This window comes from Podarcis pityusensis (genome assembly GCF_964106645.2).
Source record: "Podarcis pityusensis genome assembly, chromosome: 12".
NCBI lineage: Eukaryota > Metazoa > Chordata > Lepidosauria > Squamata > Lacertidae > Podarcis > Podarcis pityusensis.
In genome coordinates, this window is record NC_138037.1 from 54407155 (window position 1) to 54432371 (window position 25217).

Here is a 25217-nt window from a genome sequence, read left to right on the forward strand (position 1 = left end):
GCTGACCTGACTGGAAGAGTCCGCGACCAGAAGGAGGAGTACCAGGAGGAATGGATAAAATTCAAAGACTATTTAGTTAAATATGTTAAGATAACCTAATTGGAAAAACTTGCAAATACCAGATAGGCTTAGGATTTAAATATGTAATGTTAGAGAATAATATGTTTAAAGTTAAAATGGAAAGAAAGAAAGGTGTTAAGTGATTAAGTTAATTTTATGAGAAAATTGGTTTTGGAAAACTGTTACAATGATATACACTGAAACTCAGCCAGGGGGATCCGAGGAAGTCACTTAACAATGTTACTAAGATTGGGTTAAGTACAGTTGATATATGTTTGCTTCTCTAAAAAATGTTGGAAAATTAATAAAAAAAATTGGGGAAAAAATGAATTTCATTCTACTGCATTAGTTTGGGCCGAGTTCTCCAATCTGTTAAGGTCATGTTGAATCCTGATTTTGTCTTCTGCAGCATTGGCTACCAGTTAGGGGTTTCGTTTCTGTTCCTGTTCTGCATTTTTTATTATGTACTTTTATGCCGTGAGCCCTGAGATCTTCCTATGAAGGGTGGTATACAAATTCAAAAATAAATGACAAGGCAACCAGTTGACCATCCAATACAGACACGGTCGATGATGCCAAAAGTGCTGGTGGAGAAAGCCTGCGGCCTTCCTCCAGATGCTGTTGCGGTCTTGACTATGCTACCACTCAGTGGATTTGTAACTGGCTGACTGACCGAACCCAAAGGGCGCTCATCAATGGTTCCTCTTCATCCTGGAGAAGAGTGACTAGTGGGGTGCCACAGGGTTCTGTCTTGGGCCCGGTCTTATTCAACTTCTTTATCAACGACTTGGATGATGGACTCAAGGGCATCCTGATCAAATTTGCAGATGACACCAAACTGGGAGGGGTGGCTAACACCCCAGAGGACAGGATCACACTTCAAAACGACCTTGACAGATTGGAGAACTGGGCCAAAACAAACAAGATGAATTTTAACAGGGAGAAATGTAAAGTATTGCACTTGGGCAAAAAAAATGAGAGGCACAAATACAAGATGGGTGACACCTGGCTTGAGAGCAGTACATGTGAAAAGGATCTAGGAGTCTTGGTTGACCACAAACTTGACATGAGCCAACAGTGTGACGCGGCAGCTAAAAAAGCCAATGCAATTCTGGGCTGCATCAATAGGAGTATAGCATCTAGATCAAGGGAAGTAATAGTGCCACTGTATTCTGCTCTGGTCAGACCTCACCTGGAGTACTGTGTCCAGTTCTGGGCACCACAGTTCAAGAAGGACACTGACAAACTGGAACGTGTCCAGAGGAGGGCAACCAAAATGGTCAAAGGCCTGGAAACGATGCCTTATGAGGAACGGCTAAGGGAGCTGGGCATGTTTAGCCTGGAGAAGGGAGGTTAAGGGTTGATATGATAGCCATGTTCAAATATATAAAAGGATGTCACATAGAGGAGGGAGAAAGGTTGTTTTCTGCTGCTCCAGAGAAGCGGACACGGAGCAATGGATCCAAACTACAAGAAAGAAGATTCCACCTAAACATTAGGAAGAACTTCCTGACAGTAAGAGCTGTTCGACAGTGGAATTTGCTGCCAAGGAGTGTGGTGGAGTCTCCTTCTTTGGAGGTCTTTAAGCAGAGGCTTGACAACCATATGTCAGGAGTGCTCGGATGGTGTTTCCTGCTTGGCAGGGGGTTGGACTCGATGGCCCTTGTGGTCTCTTCCAACTCTATGATTCTTTCAGCCCCCGCCGGCAAAGTCCACGCGGAGGGCATGCTGGGAGTCTGTCAACATTCGGAGCCCTCCGGCGGCCCCGCCCTGAGGCTGCGTTTTTCCGAAGACGAGCGCCGCCTGCGTCACACAGGCCCTTGTAGGCCCCGCCCACCCCCGGCTGCTACCAACCAACCGTCTCCCACCCATCCGCTGAGAGCGACCGTTGGCTGCACCTGCTCCGCCAAGGCCCCGCCCCCTGGCTCGCAGGGCGGCACAGAGGCGCGAGCCCCGCCCACTCCCCTCGGCTGCTCGGGCTGAGGTAAATCCGCCGCTGCGCGCGCACCTGCCCCTCTCCGCCTCAGAATCCAGGCCCGCTTCGCCGTTGCTAAGGGAGGCGGCCGCTCGTCGCCTCGCCTCTGCCCGCCCTCTGGAGCGGCCGGGGCGGGGCGGGAGGAGCCGCCCGAGGCGGGGCTTCCTCCGCCAGCCTGACCCTCCCTCCCCACCACGGCCAGGAGCGAGAGCGGCGCGTCCCGGTAAGGAGCCCTCAGCCCCGCGTCCTGCGCGACGCCCGAGTCCCCTCACCGCCTCCCGGCGCCGGCGAGAAGGCCCCTTCGCCCCGCCCGGCCTTCGCGGTCGCTTTAGTGCCCTTTCCTCACCCCCCCCACCCGCGATAGCAAAAGTTAAATTTCACGGGTCACGTCCCTTCTCCCTGTTTCGGTTTCCCTTCCTCTTTCCTGTCGCCAGTGGACCCACCGACCCCGCCCCATGTTTCACCTCTCCCGGTGTCGCTCGGCCTCTTGCCTCCCGCCGCCCCCCCTTCCCCCCTTGTCTCCCCTTCCCCCGCGTGGGAAGGGGCTTGGATGGACCCATGGGCTTGACTTGTACTCCGCTGTACATGGGGCTTGTGCCCAAAGCAGTTTACAGGAACCCTTCGAAATAACAGAGCACTGGAAATGCAAACACACAAAATACAGAATGTGTCGTTAAATTCCCAGCATCCCACTGCTTTAAGAATCTGGGTTTTGTGAGTTGTCGCAATTAATGGGGTTGAGGGAATAATAGCAGAATTGCCTCTGTGTCTTGAATTCAGCCAGCAGACGCTGCGGAAATTAGTCATTTGTAACTTGGCTGAGAGATGTTTTGCTTGCGTTCTCTTCAAGTAGGCTGCTCTCCGGATGATGGTTTTTAACTGCCTATTTTAAAACTTTGTATCATCCGAACGTGATTATCTTGATGATTTGGATCTTTTCTAAGGGCTGTTTGACACATTGAATGGAGTGTAGAAACCACCAACCTAGTGCAGATCACTGATGAGGATTCCTGTATGAAACATGAGTTTGATGTGCTCATACTTTGTGTTTTTGGATTACAGTGGTACCTCGGGTTAAGAACTTAATTCGTTCTGGAGGTCCATTCTCAACCTGAAACTGTTCTTAACCTTTAGCTAATGGGGCCTCCCGCTGCGCCGTGCGATTTCTGTTCTCATCCTTAAGCAAAGTTCTTAACCCGATGTACCATTTCTGGGTTAGTGGAGTCTGTAACCTGAAGCATCTGTAATCTGAGGTACCACTGTACGTCTTAAAATATAATTGCATGAAGTCTTACAAATGAGGTTGCACTTCATACTTTACAGAGCAATCCTGATCCCCAGCTAGGAAGGTCCGTGGTGAAATAGGAGATTGACCTGTGCATCTGAAGCCCATGCATCACTTGCACCAACCATGGCAGAAAGTGGGAACTGGATTTATTTTACATTGTGCTATGCTAGCTCCAGGCTGCTGCAGTTGAGGGCCCCCAAGGATCCAATGCCACTGGTGCCCCACACCAAAATACCTCATTTTGAGGCTTTCCTCAGGCTACCATCAGTGGGAGAACCACTGGTAGTAGCTTCCTGCACACAGGGGGCTTCTGCAGTGGTGTCCTTTACCCCTCTGCTAGGGCAGAGGACAGCAGAAATTGACAGAGGTCAATTATGATGTCACCTCCATCATAACAACCCCCACCAATAGCAAGAATTAGGGTTTAGAACTGTTCTGTCAGTCTGCCTAATTTTATCTTTTTTTGATCCCCAGAGGAGCAAGGATAAGAGTTGCTTCCAAGTAGTGTCAAAAGTAAAATTGCACAGTAAATTATTCTGTTGCTTAAGGGCATGAAAGATGTATTAGACAATGCTTTTATCTTTCAAGGCACTCCCAACCCTAATAGTCCATGACTCATCTGTCCTCAGTAGTGTATGTAAACATGTATATCTGCTTAGTGAAATAAGTAGGTCAATGAATCTGAAAAAATTCCACATATTTATAAATAGATAAGATCATGTCTAAAGTATGATGTTCTGAGGTTGCAGTCTGTCTGTCAGACTTGTATTTGAGAGATGGATAGAGATGTGCAATTACTTCATGGTGCTGGACTGTTACTTATTTGAATGGAAGAATTGTTGCAGTAGCATGTGATACTTATGCAATATGGTGATGGGGCAGCAGGTGTTTTCTGAGACTAGTTAAATTGGGAGGAGACCAATACCTAGCTAAAGTTGGGAGGAGAGTGGAGCAGAATCTGATGCTGAAAAAGTACAGGCTTTTAACATTCTTCATTGTAAAACTATGTACCAAATTACATATGACTGAATTTTATAGCACAGCCTCAGTAGCCTGGTCTGCATAATGTTAACCCATATTTAATGGTTAACTATAGTTTACCATGAATTAGCACTATCCACTGAAAGTCCCCACTTTGCTCCTTCCCTTTTGTGTACTGAGAGCAGCAAACTGAAGTGCTTGGTTTGTCATTTTTGTGCAAACCTGGACTTGTGACTTACTTCCCCTGCCCCCGGCAAACAAATGATGTGGGTAAGCCAAGGACAAACATTTTCTACTGTTTGTAGTTTGTCTAAACAGACACTCTAAATAGATGACTCTTGATGGCCCTGTGGAAATGAGCCAGTTATAATGCTAGACTGTTCTTCCCAAGAGGTTGTTCTTTAGACTGCTGAAGAAGAACACTTGCCAAACATTTTGTACTGATCGCGGAACATTTAATGGTTGCAGAACAGAGGGCAGGGTCATAAATGTTGACCTCATGTTCTGATACCATACGTTTCGCTCCATAAGACGCACCTGACCATAAGACTCACCTAGTTTTTAGAGAGGGAATGCGGGGGGGGGGGGGGGAATTCTTTAAAGGGAGCGCTGAGCAGAGCCTGTATGCATCCCAGGCTCTGCTCAGCGCTCCCTTTAAAGAGCCGCGTGGAGCGTGTGTGTGGCGCTTGCAGGCTTTTCCCTGAGGAGGGAGAAGGGCAACTCGTCACTGACGGGCTGCCCTTCTCCCTCCTCGGGGAAAAGCCCCCATGAGCCGCACACACACTCCATGCGGCTCTTGGGGGCTTTTCCGGGAGGTGGGGGAAGGGACTGAGGAGCTATCCCAGAAGCCAGAACAGCAAGAGGGAGCGCTGCACAGCGATCCCTCTTGCTGTTCTGGCTTCTGGGATAGCTGTTCAGCTTGCATTCGCCCCATAAGACGCACACACATTTACCCTTACTTTTTAGGAGGGAAAAAGTGTGTCTTATAGAGCGAAAAATACTGTAAGTTTTATATGGGAGACTTCAGGAGAAAATTGTTTTTCAAAAACCCTGTTATGTGTGTGTATTAACGTGCTGCTCTTTTATTTGGTTGAATGTGGTGTTTTATAGATGATATATTATCTTACTCAACTTGTAAACCTTTTTGATAATCACAAATAGATTTTTTTTTATAACTGAAAGAGGAAATAGGGATATTTTATTATGAGTACTACAATGGTTTCTTGGTTCCTGAATGGCTTCTTTGTCGAACAGATCGGCTCCTGAACGCCGCAAACCCAGAAGTAAATGTTCTGGTTTGCGAACATTTTTCAAAAGCCAAACATCTGACGTGACTTTTGAGTTGAAGAAGCTCCTGCAGCCAATCGGAAGCTGTCCCTTGGTTTTCGAACAGTTTCAGGAGTCGAACGGACTCATGGGACGGATTAAGTTTGAGAACCAAGGTACCACTGTTGTTGGAAAGCTGTCATTTATGCCAAAGCAGGTTTTGAAAAGGCATTTGAAGGAAGAGAGGTGGTGCCATGTAGGTATTCAGCTACTGAATTCCAGTTTAAGGGCTGAATAGAGAATTGGCAGAAGGTGGTAGAAAAAGTATCTTGATAGGTTACAGCGACAATCTTATGCACATTTTCTTGAGGGTAAGTGTCAGGATTTACTTTGAATTCGAGTAAACATGCAAATCACTCCTCCACCTTTGTCATACTTGGTAGAAACAAAGATAGGCCACTAATTTCCATTATATATGTGGAAAACAGACTGAGATAAATGGCATGCCCAGTAAGATTATGAGTGAGTTTGGATATTGGATAGTGACATAAAGAAGGCTTAAAATAAATAAATCATGTCAGCAAGCAAAATATAGGCACAACATTTCAGTATTTTAGAAGATTCCTAAATACTTGAAGTTCTTTTCTTTACATTTGGGATTAGTGATGAGTTGACAGTGCAAATGTACTCTCTGCTTATAATGTAAACAGCATACTTTATTACACATTTGACTTGATGATGCTGTAAGCATTCTTGATAATAGATATTAGATGTATCTTCCATCTTTTCCAATGTATACCAATTTGGAGAGGAGTATATCTTTAATAATGGTATGTATTTTTGTTGTTTTTTACTTACATAATGAGATATGCAGCTAAATAGTTGCCTGTTTAGTAAAAATGTATGTGTATAAAAATGTTTCTGATTCCACATCCTGACCTATAGTTTACTTCTCTCTCCATTTACTTCATTGGATGCATTCTCTTTAATTCATTAACACTCTAGCCTATTACCACCCCTCTCTTGCTTCACTCTGTTTTATTTTTAAATTGCAGAAAACCCTTAGATATCTAGAGAATAAGGCACCTGAATTTTTTCTAGTCTGGTATATAGTAAAATTTATCTAGTGACTTGACAGTAACTACTGGTAAGATTTTCTTCCTTCTCTATGTATCCATTTTCATAATAAGCAATAAGAAATTAAAATACTGTCACCTTATTTAGGTATCATGCTTAGGTATCAAGCTTTGGACAATTAATTTTCCAGTGCTTTATTTTTGTGTGGAAAGTTTTCTATTTGCTAGTTATTTAATAACAATGAATGGATGGCAACTGCAAATACAATAATAGGCATGGTTGGTATTCAATGGTTTTAGCTCTGTTTATAAATACCAGGGAAATAAACATGCTAAATTAGATCACTCTCTAGTGCATCTGAAAATTTCCCAATGCTAACTGAATTTTTAAAATATAAATTAGTGAGAAAACCCACATGGCTGCATTTTTTTCAGACAGTTAATATGTAACTTGACAAATGTAGTGGCATGTGGAAAGTAGTGTTTCTTCTGTAGTCTTTTTATTAGTGGTGTTTGAGTCTCTTTGAATAAGAAGGAAATAATTCATTTTTGGTTCCCTCAGGTCTGTTTATATATAATGGTTGCATTAATACAATAAACATAAATTAATATTGAACTTCAAGAATGAATTAATCTCCACTCATTTTCAAATGTGAAAATACATAATGAACTGGAAAAATGCTACTCTCATATCTCACCTAGCTGCAAGTGAAACACCAGGAAAGGTATGCAGCTGAGTATCAAGACACATCCCAGTAGCTATGGTACGTCATGAATCTAGGCAATGAGGCTTAGCTACCCACTTGTTAACTCTGCTGTCCTTTAATATTTATCACCTGCACTATATTGGTATGTCCAGATGAATGAGGAAGTTAGTGCAAAATATTGAATAGTCCTTCCTTGAATAGGAAATTGTATACCTGAGGCCCGTCCTTTACCTGCCTTTCTCCATGCACAGCACTTCAAAATACTCTAACACTGGCTTGCCAAAACATGCTATTGTTTTCCTCTTGTTTTGGCTTCATTGCTGTTTCTTCCACCTTTATTCTTATCCATCAGGATGCCAAGATTCCACATTGCAGGCAGCAAAATCTTACACAAAGTTCCCACCAGTTTGCACTAAAATGACACAAAGTTGTACGTTCCGCCTATTGTGATCTATTGTGGCTGCTCCACCAAGTGCTTTCAGATTGCTGTAGTTTCTGGTTCTGCAGGCCTGGCAAGGTCCAGATTAACAGAAGGTTCTATCTTCAACTGGAAAATATATTTTAAAAATAGACTTCCAGTATTATACAGGCTGGATATGAGAAACAATGTCATTGAGCAGTTATGTCAGAGGTGCAGTTATTTTGTCTGTTCTTACACTATGTATGAAAAATTAAACATTGTTTCCCTGAAGTTGTAATGATCACACTGGGGAGAAAAGCATAAAAATAATATTTTGTTCCATAAATGTAGGAATAGAAGAATACCAAGTTGTCCTGTAACAAAATGTTGCAGTGCACTCCCAGCTCCTAACAGGAGTGCTGTTTCAGCTGCCAACCCTGAACCTGGGAGTGTTTTGTTTTTTTCAAAAAATCTTTTGGTGCACAGTTTTCTGTTACTAGTGCATACTTACAGGATACTGTGAACTGGTATAGGGACTAAAAAAATATTCTTTCTCTTCTTTGTTGCTTTTCAAATAGTTTTTTGATCCACCTCTTATCTGCAATAAAACAGTGCACTACAGTCATACCTCAAGTTGCGTCGGCTTCAGGTTACGTCTTTTCAAGTTGCGCCCTGTGGCAACCCAGAAGTACTGGAACAGTTACTTCCGGGTTTCGCCACCTGCGCAGAAGTGCTAAATTGCGCCACACGCACAGACGCAGCACTTCTGAATGTGAACGCTTCGAGTTGCAGGCATGCCTCTGGGATGGATTACGTCTTCAACTCGAGGTTCCACTGTACATTGGACTGTTGTCAGTCCCTCTTTCATAGTCAAGTTTCCCCAGCCTGCACTATGAGTATAATATTAATGGTATTGAAGTGGCATTTTAAAAATGTTTTAAAGCTCTTAGTAATTATTTTGGGAGATTAAATAAAAATTGAGTTAGAAATGGTTGCTACCTTTTGGTGTGTGTGAGGGGGAATGTGAACACAGTGATGTACAACCACAGCTACACTAGAATCCTTGATTTCTCTAGGCAGCGATAATTCTATCCTGGAGGAGGCACAACTGCTCAGTTTGGATCAAGAAGTTACTTCTCCGGATAATAAATTACTTTAGCATTTTCTTCTGTGCTCTCCAGTGTTCTGTAGGTTGTAGAAGTTCATGGTGCCATTTTTCCAGCATTAATTCCCCCCCCCCCCAATCTGCAGTCTTACAGGCTTCTTCATATTTAGGTTGTCCCCCAAGAATGCAGAACTTCCTCCCCACCTTATACTTGCCTGGCAACATGTCACTCATTTGAGCTCACTTTTATTAAGTTGTGATGTGTTTACATGATGAAGTAGGGCTTCTTTATTAATAATGGTCATGTTGACATGACTAATTGTGGAATTTTCTTTTCTAGAGAAATCTCGTATATGGATAAGCCTGATAGTGATGTTGAAACTGGAAAAAAGCTGCTGTAACCAAAGACAGGATGAGTCGGCTGTTAGACGATCAAGAAAATGCCCATGGCAGCAGTCTGAGCTCTCATCCTTCTTTACGGGATGTTCATTCCATCAACCCAGCACAGCTAATGGCAAGAATTGAGTCTTATGAAAGCAGAGAGAAAAAAGGCATATCTGATGTCCGAAGGACTTTCTGTTTGTTTGTCACCTTTGACCTCTTGTTTATAACCTTGCTGTGGATAATAGAGTTAAATGTGAGTGTCTTTCAAACTGTACTTCTGACAAAAGGTTGGATCCAGAATAGTGAGCTTCTCTAGTCTTTGCTAAATTAGTATCTTGAAACTGAATTTTATTTATGAGTTGTAACAAACAAAATGAACCAGTTCAGCAGTGTAAGATTGCACTGAATTTTTCAACCATTTCTGGAAGGTATTTCACTCTCAGTTCAGATGAGTAAGAATGTCCAGAATAATAAATAAGAACATTTTGCATTCGACTGTGAAATATAATTGAAACAGTAATGTTAAGATGCAGATTACATCATGGCTTACCAGTGTTGTGCCCAGTGCTTTTTTTCTAAAAAAAAGTTTAGGGGTACTCTCATTTTCGTACCCATATTAAAATACTGCCCCTCAATGAGGCCAAACTTAGATTCACAAAATGTTTAGTGGTATGCATACCCAGCACGCCCCCCCCCCACAAAAAAGCACTTGTTGTGTCCAAAGAGGTCTTCTCTGGCAACCACAGGATCCCTCCCCTGAAATTATACTTGAACAAAGTATTCTATTCTAGCCAATTGAAGGATTGGGGATTTGTGTGGTGACTGGGACTGATGGGAATTGTAGTCCCAAACAGCTGGGGGTAACAGGTTGGGGAAGGCTTGTCTAAACTGTAGAATAAACATTTTCCAACAGCCTTTGATGTTGACAGAATGGCCTGGATCCAACAAATTGTGAGCAGAAAAAGGCTTTTGCACCCTGCCCCTGAAAAGTGAGGCTGGAAGGTTAGAGGGACTTATGGGAAAAGAGTGAACAGATTAGATACGGAGGAGGAGGTTGGCATGAATTGCAGCTACAGATCACCTGTGTAAGCAGAGATGGCTTCAGTTTGTGCTAGGTTCCGTTTGGGTACAACCTGCATTACTACCTTCTGTATAAGTGCTCAAGTAGGCTGGTACTCCACCATGTTCCTACATATCAGAGTTTTCATCAGGGAGCCACCATGATGCCAGAATTTTATGAATTTCTGTTCTGTAAACTCTCTTGGATTATAGATTCAGGTAGGTAGCCATGTTGTTCTGACACAGTCAAAATAAATTTAAAAAATTGTCCAGTAGCACCTTAGAGACCAACTAAGTTTGTTCTGGGTATAAGCTTTTGTGTGCATCTGAAGAAGTGTGCATGCACATGAAAGTTTATACCCAGAACAAACTTAGTTGGTCTCTAAGGTGCTGCTGGCCAATTTTTAATTTTTATTTATTTATTTCTCTTGGATCAGTTGGCTATAAATCTGTAGCCTTTATAACCAGTGCTGCTTTGTAAGAGCCTAGTAATTTAAATGTTGGGTACGCAGTAGGCCAACTGCTCATACAAGAGCATGGTGTGTTTGTGAATAATTGAAAATTTGGCTTCATAACCAGCCTAAAGGGACCCCTGACCATTAGGTCCAGTCGTGGCTGACTCTGGGGTTGCGGCGCTCATCTCGCTTTACTGGCCGAGGGAGCCGGCGTACAGCTTCCGGGTCATGTGGCCAGCATGACTAAGCCGCTTCTGGCGAACCAGAGCAGCGCACGGAAACACCGTTTACCTTCCCGCCGGAGTGGTACCTATTTATCTACTTGCACTTTGACGTGCTTTCGAACTGCTAGGTTGGCAGGAGCAGGGATCTAGCAACGGGAGCTTACCCCGTCACGGGGATTCAAACCGCCGACCTTCTGATCAGCAAGTCCTAGGCTCTGTGGTTTAACCCACAGCGCCACCCGCGTCCCATAACCAGCCTACTCATTTGATTAAAATATGCAAGGAGTATTGGAAAAGGCTCTTTATTTATTTACCTAGGTAAGAAAGAGGTGTGGAAGAAGTTTGATTTTGTCTGCGAACAACACTAGGATTTTTTTTATATGAGAACTTTCAGCCAGTTAGCTTGTTATACCTGTACATGTATTAAAGCAAATATACTAAGGGAGCATTGAATCTTTCTACATAGTTTGTATAATCTGTCTGTAACCAGCAGCAATTAAGCCAATTCATACTTTGTTATTAAATCTAAACGGGGGCCAATCTGTGGGTTTGGGGCACTCTGAAGTAGGAATGCATTGCAGGGTGGGGAGTTCGGTTTTCCCCTCTGTGCTGTTTTCCTGATTAAAAATGCTCTCCTTTCTCCTTCTTTGGGCGCACAGACATTTTCTCTAATGGAGCAAAAAGCAGGGGAAATGTTAAAAGAATGAATGATATCTGATACCCCCACCTTCCACTCTCATAAATTCTGATCATAGAACTCCAGCATCTCATCTAACATTTGGTTCTGGATTAAAACAGTTTAGCAAAGTATTTATACTGTATATAAAGTTCCAGGAATGCATTTCCCAGCTAGTAATCTTACTTGGCATTTCTGTAGTGTTTTAGAGTACATCTTATACATTCTCTGTAATCTTAATAACAACCAAACTGACAGGGCTATGGTGTTATCATTGTTTGGTAGAAGTAGCTAAGGCTGAGAAAGTGGTTCACCTAAAGCCACCTCCTGAGTTGCTGGCTGAGGGGAAATTGGAATGTGGACTTCTGCTTGCATGGTTAGCATTGTATGACACTGGCTCAGAGGACTGGATATATCTTGGTGGGCTGCTTCAGCGTATATAATTGCATTGTAATTCCCCCCCCCCTCTTTTTTTTTACAAATTGGAAAATGGTATTGCTTCCTTTAAACTTTACTTTTCACCTAATTCATAAATTATTAAAGACAAAACACTTTTCTGCTAAAATTGGAATAAATTTGACATACAAAGTTAAAAACCCTTAGGTCCATTTCCTGTTAATGACTTCTAATTGCATGTTCTAGTGGTAGCTGGCAAGTGATCTTTATTTTACATTGTGATAAGTTTCTGTTCACAGTAGTTGATTTTTGGTAGAAGTCTTGAACTGCTTTGTTAATGCAGCTGGTTACACAACAAGTCTGTGTTCACTTGCATGGCTGTAAATTGCCATAATTAAGAGAATGGTGTTGAAAGTGGTGAATTGTGTGTATACATGGCAGGCCTTTCCTTCTTTCTGATAAGCAAAGCACTAATGTTTGTGACCCTTGCATATGAGATTCAGCCTTGGATCTCTAGTATGATTGAAGTTAAAATGCCAGGGTGGGCGTATTCCGGGGGTGATTTGTGCTGCTTATACAGTAGTCTGCTTGATCAAAAAGGGTAATGGAACTGTGAACTTGTATTCACATTTGCAGCTCTTATTCCTTGGAAGTAAAAATCTTGTTGCAGTTTTTCTTTGCATGGAAATGGAGCTGTGACTCATGTGTTTGTGGCTCCCATCTTACATCGCTCCTGTGAGTAGACCATAGCTGTCAACTTGCAGATTTGAAAATAAGGGACCAGCAGCCTTGAAAATAAGGGACCAGCCGCCAAAATAAGGGACCTGCAGCCTCACCTGTTCCAGGCACTTCAGTCTTCCTGTCCTCCTGCAGTCTGGTCAAACTCATGCTGGTAGCTTCAAGAACACTGTCCAACCAACTTTGTAACCAGAGGTTCAACTGAATAGAATCTGAATCACATGCACTACAAGGCCTATGCAGCCTCAACTTAAGATGGCTCCCTGGCCTGGCTTTGCACTGCAAAGTTTGCAGCAGCACGTGCAACAAAATGGCGTCCAGCATTCAAAAAACCCCTCAGTTTGCATTAACTAGCCACACACAAGGCATGCAAGCTCCACCCCCCAGTCGTTCTTAGACTTCTTATTGGGTGAGCAACACAGCCAAGCAACACAGCTGGAGCCTCCCTCCTCCCTGGCCGGCAGGGAGGGAGGGAGAGGAGCTGCTTCCTTTGAAATTTAAGGGACATCATTTAAGGGACATCCATCAATAAGGGACAGCAGCAGGACATGGCGCTGGAATAAGGGACTGTCCCTTCAAATAAGGGACACTTGACAGCTATGGAGTAGACTGCTTGCACGAGTCTCTTTGGTTTTATTCTCAACTCGGTTCTGCTATATTGTTAGGACCCAAGTGATTTATTGTATGTATGTTTTGAATTGCTTTGTACCATGTGGTTTTGGTTTTTGAAAAGGAGAACCACAGAACTCTGCTGAAGTGCTTTCAAAAATTGAAAATTAATTATGTTAATAGCTTGATCAATTCTGTTTTCTGTAGGTAAATGGAGGCATTGAGAAAACATTAGAAAAAGAAGTCCTCCAGTATGACTACCATTCTTCGTACTTTGATATCTTCGTAAGTATTTGCTTCCTGTGTCTTAATTCTGTTTTACAGTGGTACCTTTACATATGCTTCAGGTTACATACGCTTCAGGTTACAGACTCCGCTAACCCAGAAATAGTACCTCAGGTTAAGAACTTTGCTTCAGGATGAGAACAGAAATCGTGCTTTGGCGGTGCGGCGGCAGTGGGAGGCCCCATTAGCTAAAGTGGTGCTTCAGGTTAAGAACAGTTTCTGGTTAAGAACAGACCTCCGGAACGAATTAAGTTCTTAACCTGAGGTACCACTGTATTAGTAATTATAATGTAAAGTAGTCTTGTGAAATTTGCCTGAAGTGGATACCTAAAATTGTTTCTAAGAGCGGACAGGATATTTGTCAATTACACTCTCAGAATTTTCTTATTCTTAATGAAGTTTCTATCCGCTTGAAGACGAAACACTGCTCAGCAGTATTGCTCAAATGCAGTTCCAGTGACTTCATGAAAACGAAAGGAGGAGAACTGTAAAATCAGTGTGTCACACAGAAAATTGTTGTTGTTGTCTAGATTGTGCAGAAATCACTTACAGTAGTACCTCGGGTTAAGTACTTAATTCGTTCCGAAGGTCCGTTCTTAACCTGAAACTGTTCTTAACCTGAAGCACCACTTTAGCTAATGGGGCCTTCTGCTGCTGCCGTGCCGCCGGAGCACAATTTCTGTTCTCATCCTGAAGCAAAGTTCTTAACCCGAGGTACTATTTCTGGGTTAGCGGAGTCTGTAAGCTGAAGCGTATGTAACCTGAAGCGTATGTAACCCAAGGTACCACTGTATATAATTTTAGTTTCTGATTATTATTATTTTGTTCCTTTAAAAAATGTCCTTAATGCCTTTTTCTCTCCCTCCTCCTTCCTCTCTAGCTCCTGGCAGTCTTTCGGTTTATGATTTTGATACTTGCATATGCATTGTGTAGACTTCAACACTGGTGGGCAATAGCTGTAAGTAGTAGACTTCAAATTAAATTTAAAAGTTGGAAGATTTTGAAAAATGGTATTTAGATGATACGGTGGGTGAGATGTAGCTCTCGTGTTCTACTTGCATTTGCACTAGCTAACAAAAAGATTTCCTCTTGCATAACTCTTACAATGTGCAAATTCATGTCAGTGGAGAAGGGACTTAGTTAGCCATGACTACCAGTTATGTGCAAGATAGGCATCAACTTTGCCCAACTCTTTGTGTTAAAGATTTGTTTTCTGAGGAATTTGAAGAGAAATTGTATGCTTGGATTGATTGGTTGTTTGGATTGGTTGGATTTACTTTCACAAGGTGGGAATGCATATAGTATATTGCAAATTACACATGCTTTCAAATGGTGAGCAAAGTTCTGTGGGTGTCCTGTGGATGCAAATTCCTCTGTTGGGAAACTCAGAAGTATGGAAAGTATTTTTTAATCTTTGGCCAATACCATTTACGACACAATCCAAACACAAGATCTGCCAGAATGAGCAAGTTTAGAGTAGGAAGCTCTTGTGCTGAGCTGGGACTCCGTTGGGGCTATGCTTACTTAAATTCCCGCATCCCAGCTCAGCTGGGGCTCAGCTGTTAGAACTTAAGCTGAAGGAAGCTGCAAAAACGTGACACTGCGGGTGCAATGAGGAGAGACTTTTCTAAAACTTTCAGCTCAGTCATTTGACATAGCAACTTGGTGGAACTTATCACTGGCAAAAATGATGTTATAATTCAAACTATTTTAAAGGCCCATTTCTCTTCTGCCAGGCTTAGGCTGGCTCAGCTGGCAGTAGTCCTGCCCCTGAATGGAGCTTGTAGTAGGGGTAATTTAAACCGTCTGAATTTAAGTCAGAGTAAATTCTACCAGCTTCCTATACTTAGTAGGATTGCTCTGCCCATTTATTAAACACCCTGTGGCCATAACATTAGCAAACAGTGAGATTGCTGAGTATTGCTTAGAGCTTAATGAGGACAATTGTAGTTATGTGGTTAACTGTTATGGTGTCGTGCTATGGATTGCAAAAGTAATTTGTTGCTTTCATAACTCTTACTATTTCTTTCAGTTTACAACAGCAGTAACCAGTGCCTTTTTATTAGCAAAAGTAATTCTGTCCAAGGTATGGATTATAACAGTGAATTCTAATTTATATCATGTAACTGTTTTGCTGTGAGATGTTTTGACATAACTTGTTCTCTCTCCTCTTCATGTATCCCCTTTAAGCTATTAACTCAAGGGGCTTTTGGCTATGTATTGCCCATCATATCTTTCATTCTTGCCTGGATTGAAACCTGGTTCCTAGACTTCAAAGTTTTACCACAAGAAGCAGAAGAAGGAAACAGTAAGTTTCTTTACAGTGCAGTTAGCAGTTGCCCCAGGAAGCGTCTTTACTTTATAAACAGAAGGAACTTCAAGTACACAATATTCTTACATAGGGCTTGAGGGAGAGTGGTATCCACAGAGTAAAATTGTTATAATGACTTTCCCTGAAATACATTCATACAAGAAGGACATTTAAAGATTATTGCTGTTACTGCTCTTTTTAAGGGCTGTGCACTGAATTCAGGTGAGACCCAAATCCCAAACCAAAGGGATTCAGGCCTTGGATGAGTTGGGTTGAGATAGCCACATATCACTGTGAGTCAGATTTGTTGACTTAGGGATCCAGCGCTGTCAGGGTATCAGGCATAAAGAAGAGACAAGGCATGGCATTTTCCATGAAAAGGCTGACATCTACCTGACCTCCAGTTGTGTCTTCCCAGGAGAAGGTAGGAGCCTGATGCCACCTGACTCTCCTTCCTGCCGTACACCCTACCCTGAAGGGATTGATGCCTCCACTCAACAGCTTTTGTGCGGCAGCAACAATCTTGAGCAGCGCAGGGTGTTCCTTTGCAGGGTGGCTTCCCTGCAGATAAATAACTTGCAAAGCTGCACCTCACAGGATTGAAGCATCTTTCCTGTGTGCTTCTTTGGAATCAGAAGCTGCTTGCAAAGGGCCACCCTGTAGAATTGATCCCCCATTAAAATAACCAAAGCCCCAATTAAACATTGCCATGTCCCCAAACTAATTTGGGACCCGTATCTCGGGGTGGGTTGGCCTGATTCCCCCCCCCCATTGGAGCCGCAGAGAAATTGGGGGACTGTGCACAGCCCTAGATTTTAAAAGCTGGACACTTCCTTTGAAAGATACTGTAGTCATGGAATGCTTTCATTTCCTTTTAGGACTACTGTTGGTGCAGGATGCCTCTGAACGAGCTGCTCTTATTCACTCGGGACTCCCCTCTGATGGACAGTTCTATTCCCCACCTGAATCTGAAGCAGGTACTGAGGCTTTTCATCAGATCAAGATAATGCATGGCACTTTAGGGATTGATTTTATTCAGATTTCAATTGTCTCATTCTTTTTGATTACAGTGGTACCTTGGTTTACGAACTTAATCTGTTCCGGAAGTCCGTTCTTAAACCAAACGTTCTTAAACCAAGGCGTGCTTTCCTATAGCAGCGGGGGACTCAATTTACAAATAGAACACACTCAGCAGGAAGCGAACCATGTTGTTATTCCAAGGCAGAGTTCACAAACCAAAACACCTACTTCTGAGTTTGCAGCGTTCTTAATCCAAGTTGTTCATAAACTAAGCTGTTCTTAAACCAAGGTTCCACTGTATAAATATTAAATATTGTAGTCAAAAAAACTTGAAGGCCTGCAGTCAGAATAAGTTAATTTAAAAGTTGGCACCTGCATTTATTTATGATATTTGTACAGTATCCTGCATTTCAACCAGCCATTACAATACTAGTTCAATAAAATATCCAAAAATCCACAACCATAATAAAATACTGAACTAGAGTCAGTAATGATTAAAGCAAAATCTGTAAGGTCTAGAAAAATTATCTGACATCTACTGGGATCAAGTGCTAATACTGGATTCAAGTACTTTTGCACAAAATGCATAGTTAAACTGACTATTTGCAGGCACAGAATGTAATGATGGATTTAAAAGGGAATTAAAGACAGATTTAGTGAGGGAAAGTATGGCTCCAAGTAGAGATGTAAAATTTCTGGAAATTTTGAAGCCATGAGAAAAAAATGCCCCCCCCCCGCCCCGTTTCCCCCCAGAAAAAAATGGAATTTTTTTGGGGGGGGGGGAGTTCAGTGTGTGAAACACAGTGTATATAAAAGTACTATGCTTGCATTAAAACAGGTAACCACCCTCCTTTCCCTCAAAAGCAACAAAAAAGCAAGAAACCATCAACATAAATAATAATCAGATTATCCGTATTTAAGCTCCATAGAAGCTCTACCTTTTGAGTAGTGCTTAAAAAAACCCAAACAGAAGACAAAACATATACATGCAGTTTATTCTCTCTCATTTTCTGAACTACTATCATTTTCCATTTCTTCTTCCTCTTCCTCTTTGTTATTTTTCTCATGGACTTCTAAAAAAAACAGCTTTGGGGAAAAAACAGGAAAAACCTGTTTTTTCTGGGGGGTTTTCTAGGCCTTCCCATCTCTACTTGAGGACAGCCGGGCACAGCATAAGGCAAATTTTTTGCATGTCAGGCCCGGAAGGAATCAACATCCAGTTACTGAATAGTATGTTGCACTAAGGCTCCAACTCTGTTTGAAAGGAAAAGGAATGTGTGTGTTTTTAAAATTGAATTTGTTATTAATATGTTATAACCACATGATGGTAAGAGAGCTTTCTAAACAGTTTACAAAAATATACAACACAACATTAAAATGATTGATAAAACACAGTTAAAAGCAAGTATTTAAGAGTATTCAAAAGATGATTAAAGTCAACAGTGGTTAAAAGGAAGTACAGTGGTGCCCCGCAAGACGAATGCCTCGCAAGACGGAAAACCCGCTAGACGAAAGGGTTTTCCGTTTTGGAGGTGCTTCGCAGGACGAATTTCCTATGTGCTTGCTTCGCAAGACAAAAATGTCTTGCGAGTTCCTGCAGGTTTTTTTTTCCTTTTTCCCTTTTTCCCAAGCCGCTAAACCGCTTATCAGCTGATGGCTAAGCCGCTTAACAGCTGATGCTAAGCCGCTTATCAGCTGATCCTTAAGCCGCTTATCAGCTTATCGTTAAGCCGCTTATCAGCTGATCCACTAAGCCTGCTAAGCCCTGTAGCACTAATCCGCTAAACTGCTAATGGGCTTGCTTCGCAAGACGAAAAAACCCGCAAGACGAAGAGACTCGCGGAACGGATTCTTTTCGTCTTGCAAGGCACCACTGTAAATCACGTGCAGCTTCTACGTGTTCAGATGGGCTGGCACTAACGAAAATGTTTTGAGCAGTTGCCGGGAAGAGTACAGTAAGAGCACCTGCCTGGTGTCAGTTGGCAGGGAGCTCCAAAGTGTGGGTGCTGGAAGGCCTGGAAAAAAACAGAAAAATTGAGGGTGGGGGGAGGTTTTTCCCGTTCTCCCCCCAAAGCCATTTTTTAAGGAAAAATGGGGGGGGGGATAGTGTGTGTAATATTCAAAGTATATCTATTTTTTTCTATTTTTCTGGAAAAAAAATGGCTTTGGAAAAAATGGGGGGAAACCTGGTGTCCCCCCCCCATTTTTCCGGTTTTTTCCAGGCCTTTCCATCTCTTTTCCTGCCCCGAAGGGCTTACAATCTTTAATTTGACACAGGGAGGGAACAGAGGAAGGTTGAGGTCTAGGATGTATCCTGAGTCCTGCTGCGAGACATAAGCCAGGGTCTGTGAGTTTAGACTTTGGGATTCCCGGACATTTCCTATCTGTATCCTCTTCCTCCCTTTTTTGCAATAGGGTAATTAAAGTGATTCTGTTAGAATTTCCAAGTGAATGTCAAGCAGGGAGGGAGGGGGGAAGAGAGAGAGTGGAATTCTGGTGGAGACAGAAGGTTGGAGGAGGCTTAGAAAGGGAGAGGAATGTTGGGCGGGGGGGGGGAGGTTGTTGAGAGTCAGTTGAGAGCAGTGGGTTCTAGAAGGGGGGCAGTTGGTGGGGGACATGAAGCTGGGCTGGGCAGCTCTTCAGCATCAGTAGTAGGATCAAGTGTGCCCATCAGTGACCATGAGAAGGAACTCTGAAGGTAGGAGCAGCTCTGAGACCCAGAGGAGATGAGTGGCATAGAAATATTATTATTATTATTATTATTATTATTATTATTATGCATCACTGGTGCATGTGGCTTGGCTCCCTGGCTTGACTTGTCCACAGATGTTGAAAGCTTGGCAGGTCCTCAGCTGTGGTCCCCCCAGATTATATTTTCTGTTGTGAATATCTGGTTGCTTACAAGGTTGAACCATATGGCCTTTCCATGCCTTTATTTTCTTTCCTCTAAGGCTGTGTTCACATCACATCTTGAAATCACAGGGTCGTTCCATTAAAATGGCAACATACACACTCATTGATCCTAAACACGTTCTAGATCTTTTTAAAGAGAATTTCCCAAAGTTTCAGGATCTTGCCCCTGTGTGGAATGGGTTTTAACAGGAAGGAGATTATACATTAATTGAAATTTATTTCTCCAGACACCCACAAATGTGAGCTGAACAGAGTTTTAAAATCCCCTCTTTAGCAGCAAAACCAAGGAGTTAGGCTGTGAAACCTTGTTTGGAGCAAGTTCACTTCAGAAAGAATCAGGCAGCAAGCTGAGAAGTTTAAAAATACGCCATATTTTATTATCATGCATTGATTCACAGCAACAGTAGCGGTAAAAACTGCAGGCAAAATACTGTTCTGGATTTGCAGGGGACACCCCGAAACCTGGAGATTAATAAATGGTAGAATTTTAAGGATTTGAAGTATTGAAGGGAAGATTGGAGGTCAGTGAGAAAGTGCAGGCTCCAATTTCTTTCCAAGCCAGGGCCTCACTTGGGATAGAGACAGAAACATGCCAAAAGGGGTTGATGGCCCATCGGAGAGCCAGGGAGAGAGGCCTTGGACTCTAGGGCTGCCCTGCTGTGGAGAACAAGCCCCTCTTGACAAGACACTGCTGTCGGATATAGATTCTCTCCATGCAGACGGAAAGTGGCAATAGGAGAATAAAGCATATTTCTTGGAGCTCCGACCGTCTCTGTGTCTCCGGTCTCCCAAGGAACATGGACCCTGGGTGAGTGCCTGGACCCCCCTGGCGTTGGTTATGTAAATGTCAGTTTTGTTTGGCAGCACCCAACTTTTGTAACAAAACTGACATTTACATAACCAAGGCCAGGCACATGCGGAAGAGGCATGTCTGCATCCAACATGGGTCCAAGGAAGAGGGGGGAACATAAAGTGCACCATGCTCCTTTCTCTCCAGGAGAGCAGGGGAAAGGACTTCACACAGAGCCCTCTCTGCCAATTGCATTTCTAAGGTCCAAGCCCCTGCCTGTCAGCAATGCAGCTCTGTGGACTTAGCCCCTATGGATAGTGTGTACACAGCTTTGGTTTTAAGGGAAAGGCCTCTAGTGGACTTCAGCTTGCACAGGGCAGGAGCTTAGCAAGATTTATTTTGTGTTATTTCTTTGCACCATCGCTGCGTGTGACCCTTGAGAAAGAGGTTCCTGCCCCGAGGGGGCTAACAATCTTTAATTTGACACAGGGAGGGAACAGAGGAAGGTTGAGGTCCAGGGTGTATCCTGAGTCCTGCTGCGAGACATAAGCCAGGGTCTCTGAGTTTAGACTTTGGGATTCCCGAACATTTCCTATCTGTATCCTCTTCCTCTGCTTTTATTTTCCTGTCTCATAGCTCCTAAGACAGGTAGGCCGCAAAGGTTCCTGTGGCTCCGTGAAATGAAAGAAGGGGAGGACACCACATGTAAAAATGGTATTTTGGAAGTTGTGGTATATTAATTCTTGGGGAATCCATTACCCTCATGTGCCAGGAGGTCGTGGCACTAACCTGAGCAAAACAGGGCTGGGGTGGAAGGAGCAGTCCTGGCCTGTCCTTTCGGTTAGGCCGTCGTGTGCCCAGGCAGGAGCAGCGAGCGTCAGCAGCCAGTGGTGACGTGGGCATGGGCAGCAGTCAGGATGGCTATATAGTGGTACCTTGGTTTGCCATACATCTTGGTTTGCATACGTTTTGGATTACAAACACATCAAACCCGGAAGTGCGTGTCCCGGTTTGCAACCTTTTTTTGTATTACAACCCCTTTTTTTTGGATTACAAACAAAATATTTTTCTTGGGTTACAACCTGTTTTGGTTTACAAATGGACCTCCGGAATGGATTATGGTTATAAACCAAGGTACCGCTGTATATTTTACTTTCAGTATGAAGAGCAGCATGCCTCTGAACAAGAGCAGGAAAGAGTCACGCCTTGCTCATGGGTTTTCTGTAGCCACCTGATTTGTTGCTATGGGAAACAGGATGCTGGACTGGATAGGTTTTGGAACAATACTGTCAGTTACGTTTTCAAATCCTTTAGTATACAGAGCATTTAGCTAGTGAATCTTGGTTAGAGAGTAAATTTTACCTGTTGTAAGTGCGCACACACAGAAAGAGATACTTGTTGGTAAGAAAATAAAGTTATTTATTGTTGCATCAAACAGTTTCTGGTTCTAGTCTAACTAATCTAGGGAAGAACAAGGCAGCCATGCTTGCTCCTTTGTTCTCTTAGAGCAGGCTTGTCCAACCGGTTGATCACAGGCTGTTCCTGGTCGATCCTGGTTGATCGCATGATCTTCAGCAATCAACCAAAAAACAAACAAACAAACTTTGATGACGCCTCCCCCCAAAAAGCTCAACAACTCTGGTCAATCCAATGGGTAGATCACTGCCAGTTTATTTATAGTGGGAGTAGATTGCAGTCTCTAGGAAGTTGGACGGATAGTTGAAGTCTTAGAGGATAGGTTAAAGATGATCTCCCATCTTGATGTCCGAGAGAAAAGTGCGAGAAGAAAGTTAACAGGGTGCAAGTCGAAACAAGTTTTAAAAGGTTTGCAAAGCAGTCTGCTACCTCTGTGTTCTGTCATGAATATGTATGTTTGTTAAATGGGCGGTATTGGCTGTATGACTGTCAGTAATACAGTGAAGTTTGGATTGTTTTGAGGAATTGTGAGGAAATAAAATTGGAATTAATTTTCTTTTAGCCCCATCTAGTGGTGAGCAAAGAAAGTGATGAGCATTAGGCTCTTGGGAGCTTCAGTTACTGCAGGGGTAGGGGACGCAGTTATGCTGAAACAAATCAAAGATCATTATTTTGTAGCTGTCATTCTGACTTTGAAGAAACAATACTTTTTCTAAACGCTATTTGGTATACAGAAGGACTGAAGCTGATTTTCTCTGTAAGACAATAAAATTATTGCAGATACATAACTTGATGCTTGCGTAGATTTTAAGGGAATTACTTAACCACTCTCCCGCAAGAGAGATCATTGTTCCATTCTTGGGGGCTGGAAGTGGATCCCTATTATCATTCTGAACATATAGTCAGTTCAGTATTCTGCCTTGTACTGAGTGTAGCCATTGGTCCATCTATCTCATGAATGTCAGTGACTCTGCAAGGTCTCAAGCTGAGATCCTGTTACTCTTTTACTGTAGATGTCAGTAGTCAGCATGTAAAACATTTATTATACTGCTGAGCTATGTCCTTTCCTCATCCACTAGTAGAAAAATCATTCAGTATATTAGGGATATTTTTAAAAAAACCATGTTTGCCCTATTCCAGAAACTAGAATGCCTTTACCATGTCCATCTTAATTTATATGTTCATAATTCCAAGAAACCCAAATACTCACATGACCTGCCTTATAAAAATCTAAACTTTTGCATTTGTAAATTAGTTATGCTACTGCAAGGCCAGCTTTTGATTTAGGGTGCTGCAGGTACAATATATATCAGTCCAACTCTCTGGCTTTTTTATTTCACCATATATTTCATGAGAATTGTGTTTTGGTTTCAAATGAGAGGCTGGTGCCAGGATATATTTTTGAGGCTTCATAAAGTTTGTGCCAGTAATGTTTCCAGAGAGCTGCCGTTTATGCATTCAGATGGGTTTTTCAAAGAACCAGAGATTTGCTTTCAAACCAATCATAGTGGTGAGCACTTTCACTGTTTGGTGTAGGGATAAGGAAAGAATCCTTAACACAATACCATGGTTTTTGCTGTAGTGGACTTCTGCAGTATCTCATTAATATGTTATTTTTCTTTGTTGTGCACATTCCGTAAGGGAGGGGGGAGGGGAGGCCGCCAGCAAAGCGGCGCGGCTGCCCCTCCCCAGATAGTAGCCCGGGAGTGTGGGGGAATGGTACCCGTAGGATTTTCTTCTACATTTGCCATGTACGGGTGTGAGTGCCTGCGGTCTTTTTTTTCTTTTTTCCTCTTGAATTTTAAAGGTGCGGCTTATATTCAGGCCAGTACAGTATTTCCCCATGTTGATTGATATATAATGTAAAAAATTATCATTATGAGCTTCATTTTGCATTATAACTTTTTATTTGGGTTTTTAAGGATCTGATGAAGAATCTGAAGAAAAACAGGACAGTGAAAAACCTGTTGTATAGCAAATATGACAAAAAAATAATAGGTAAGTTCTTACATTTGAAGTACTGGGTCAACAGTTTGTCCACAATTTAGCAGCTGTAACCTGCATGTTCTCCTGCCCCATGCTGTATTATTTATACAATTGGCTGGAAGATTAGACTATAGATTGCTAAACCCCAAATACTACTACAGAACCAATTTTCACTGTAGCATTTTGTTTCTGTGCACTTTACTTGCCCTGTTGAGTAAGAAAATAAATTTGTCTTATATTGAAGACATAGATACAGGTCGTGAGGTTAGGTACAAGATACAGTTGGGTATCATGTAACTACATAATTAAGCAGCACATAAACCTGCTCCTGACTGTACAGTTTCAGCCAGTGGTTGAATGTTCCTCTATCCAGCAAGCCCCTGTGCAGAGAAAACAGGTGTGGCTGGGAAAAGGTTCCCTGCTCCTTAACTCCAGTTTCTAAGTGTGGGGGTGTTTCAGTTTTGCTGGCTGTCTTGCATTTGAATATTTGGCTTTCTATTTCAGAGTGAAAACCAGAATGTGGAATTACTCAGAATTTGCTACTCTTGGAACTGTAATGAATGATGACTATGTTTCACTTATTATTGGAACTCATAGCAGAAACATTTATTTATTTATTTATCAAGGGAAACTATCCCTGGGCTCTGTTAATACCTCACCAATTTTGTATATCATATGAGAGAATGACTGAATCATGCCTAATAGGAAAAAGTGCTTGTGTGTAATGTATCAATGATGCTTGATGATGCCCATTTTCTAATGACCAGGAAGCCACTGGAGAATGGCGTACTTGTGAATCTAACCTATAGATGTAATAGTATATGAAGTAATACTTTATGATGAAAGTCTCGTCTAATGAAGAATTGGATTCACAAAATTGTTAATGTCGTCCATTTTACTTTTTATTTTTTAACTCCTTTTTAAAAAAGATGGAGATAAGCGCTCCTTGTAAATTAAAGGAACACATTAATAAGATGTGTTTGTGTGGTGTACATTCTCAACATGTGAGAGAAAGCCTTGCCTCCTCTTAAATAGAACTATAAACTATTATGTTAATGTAAGGTTTTGATCTCTTGTGCCTACTGATAAAATGGAAA

The 25217-nt window shown here is 42.4% G+C and overlaps 1 protein-coding gene across 4 annotated transcripts; it reads left to right on the top strand.

Annotated features, from left to right (window-relative positions):
- The first annotated feature begins 2075 nt into the window (after window positions 1-2075).
- Window positions 2076-25095, top strand: STARD3NL (STARD3 N-terminal like). Of its 4 annotated transcripts, none has more exons than XM_080976034.1 (9): window positions 2079-2258; window positions 9199-9495; window positions 13607-13684; window positions 14565-14642; window positions 15717-15770; window positions 15875-15992; window positions 16874-16972; window positions 24057-24136; window positions 24627-25095. In XM_080976034.1, the coding sequence occupies exons 2-8, from the start codon at window positions 9271-9273 to the stop codon at window positions 24107-24109; spliced, it is 705 nt and encodes a 234-aa protein (XP_080832160.1). In that variant the 5' UTR covers window positions 2079-2258; window positions 9199-9270; the 3' UTR covers window positions 24110-24136; window positions 24627-25095. The 4 variants fall into 4 exon arrangements, with proteins under 4 accessions (XP_080832161.1, XP_080832160.1, XP_080832158.1 ...); XM_080976032.1 differs by having other exon boundaries at window positions 24057-24132; window positions 24625-25095; XM_080976033.1 differs by lacking the exon at window positions 2079-2258 and adding an exon at window positions 7390-7410 and having other exon boundaries at window positions 24057-24132; window positions 24625-25095.
- The last annotated feature ends 122 nt before the right edge of the window (window positions 25096-25217 follow it).

Excerpts from the sequence above, each read along its gene's own strand:
- STARD3NL (XM_080976034.1), top strand. The coding sequence starts at position 9,271 with ATGAGTCGGCTGTTAGACGATCAAGAAAATGCCCATGGCAGCAGTCTG. Across the intron at positions 13,685-14,564 it reads CTTCGTACTTTGATATCTTC|CTCCTGGCAGTCTTTCGGTT; the intron begins GTAAGTATTTGC and ends CTTCCTCTCTAG. Across the intron at positions 14,643-15,716 it reads AACACTGGTGGGCAATAGCT|TTTACAACAGCAGTAACCAG; the intron begins GTAAGTAGTAGA and ends TATTTCTTTCAG.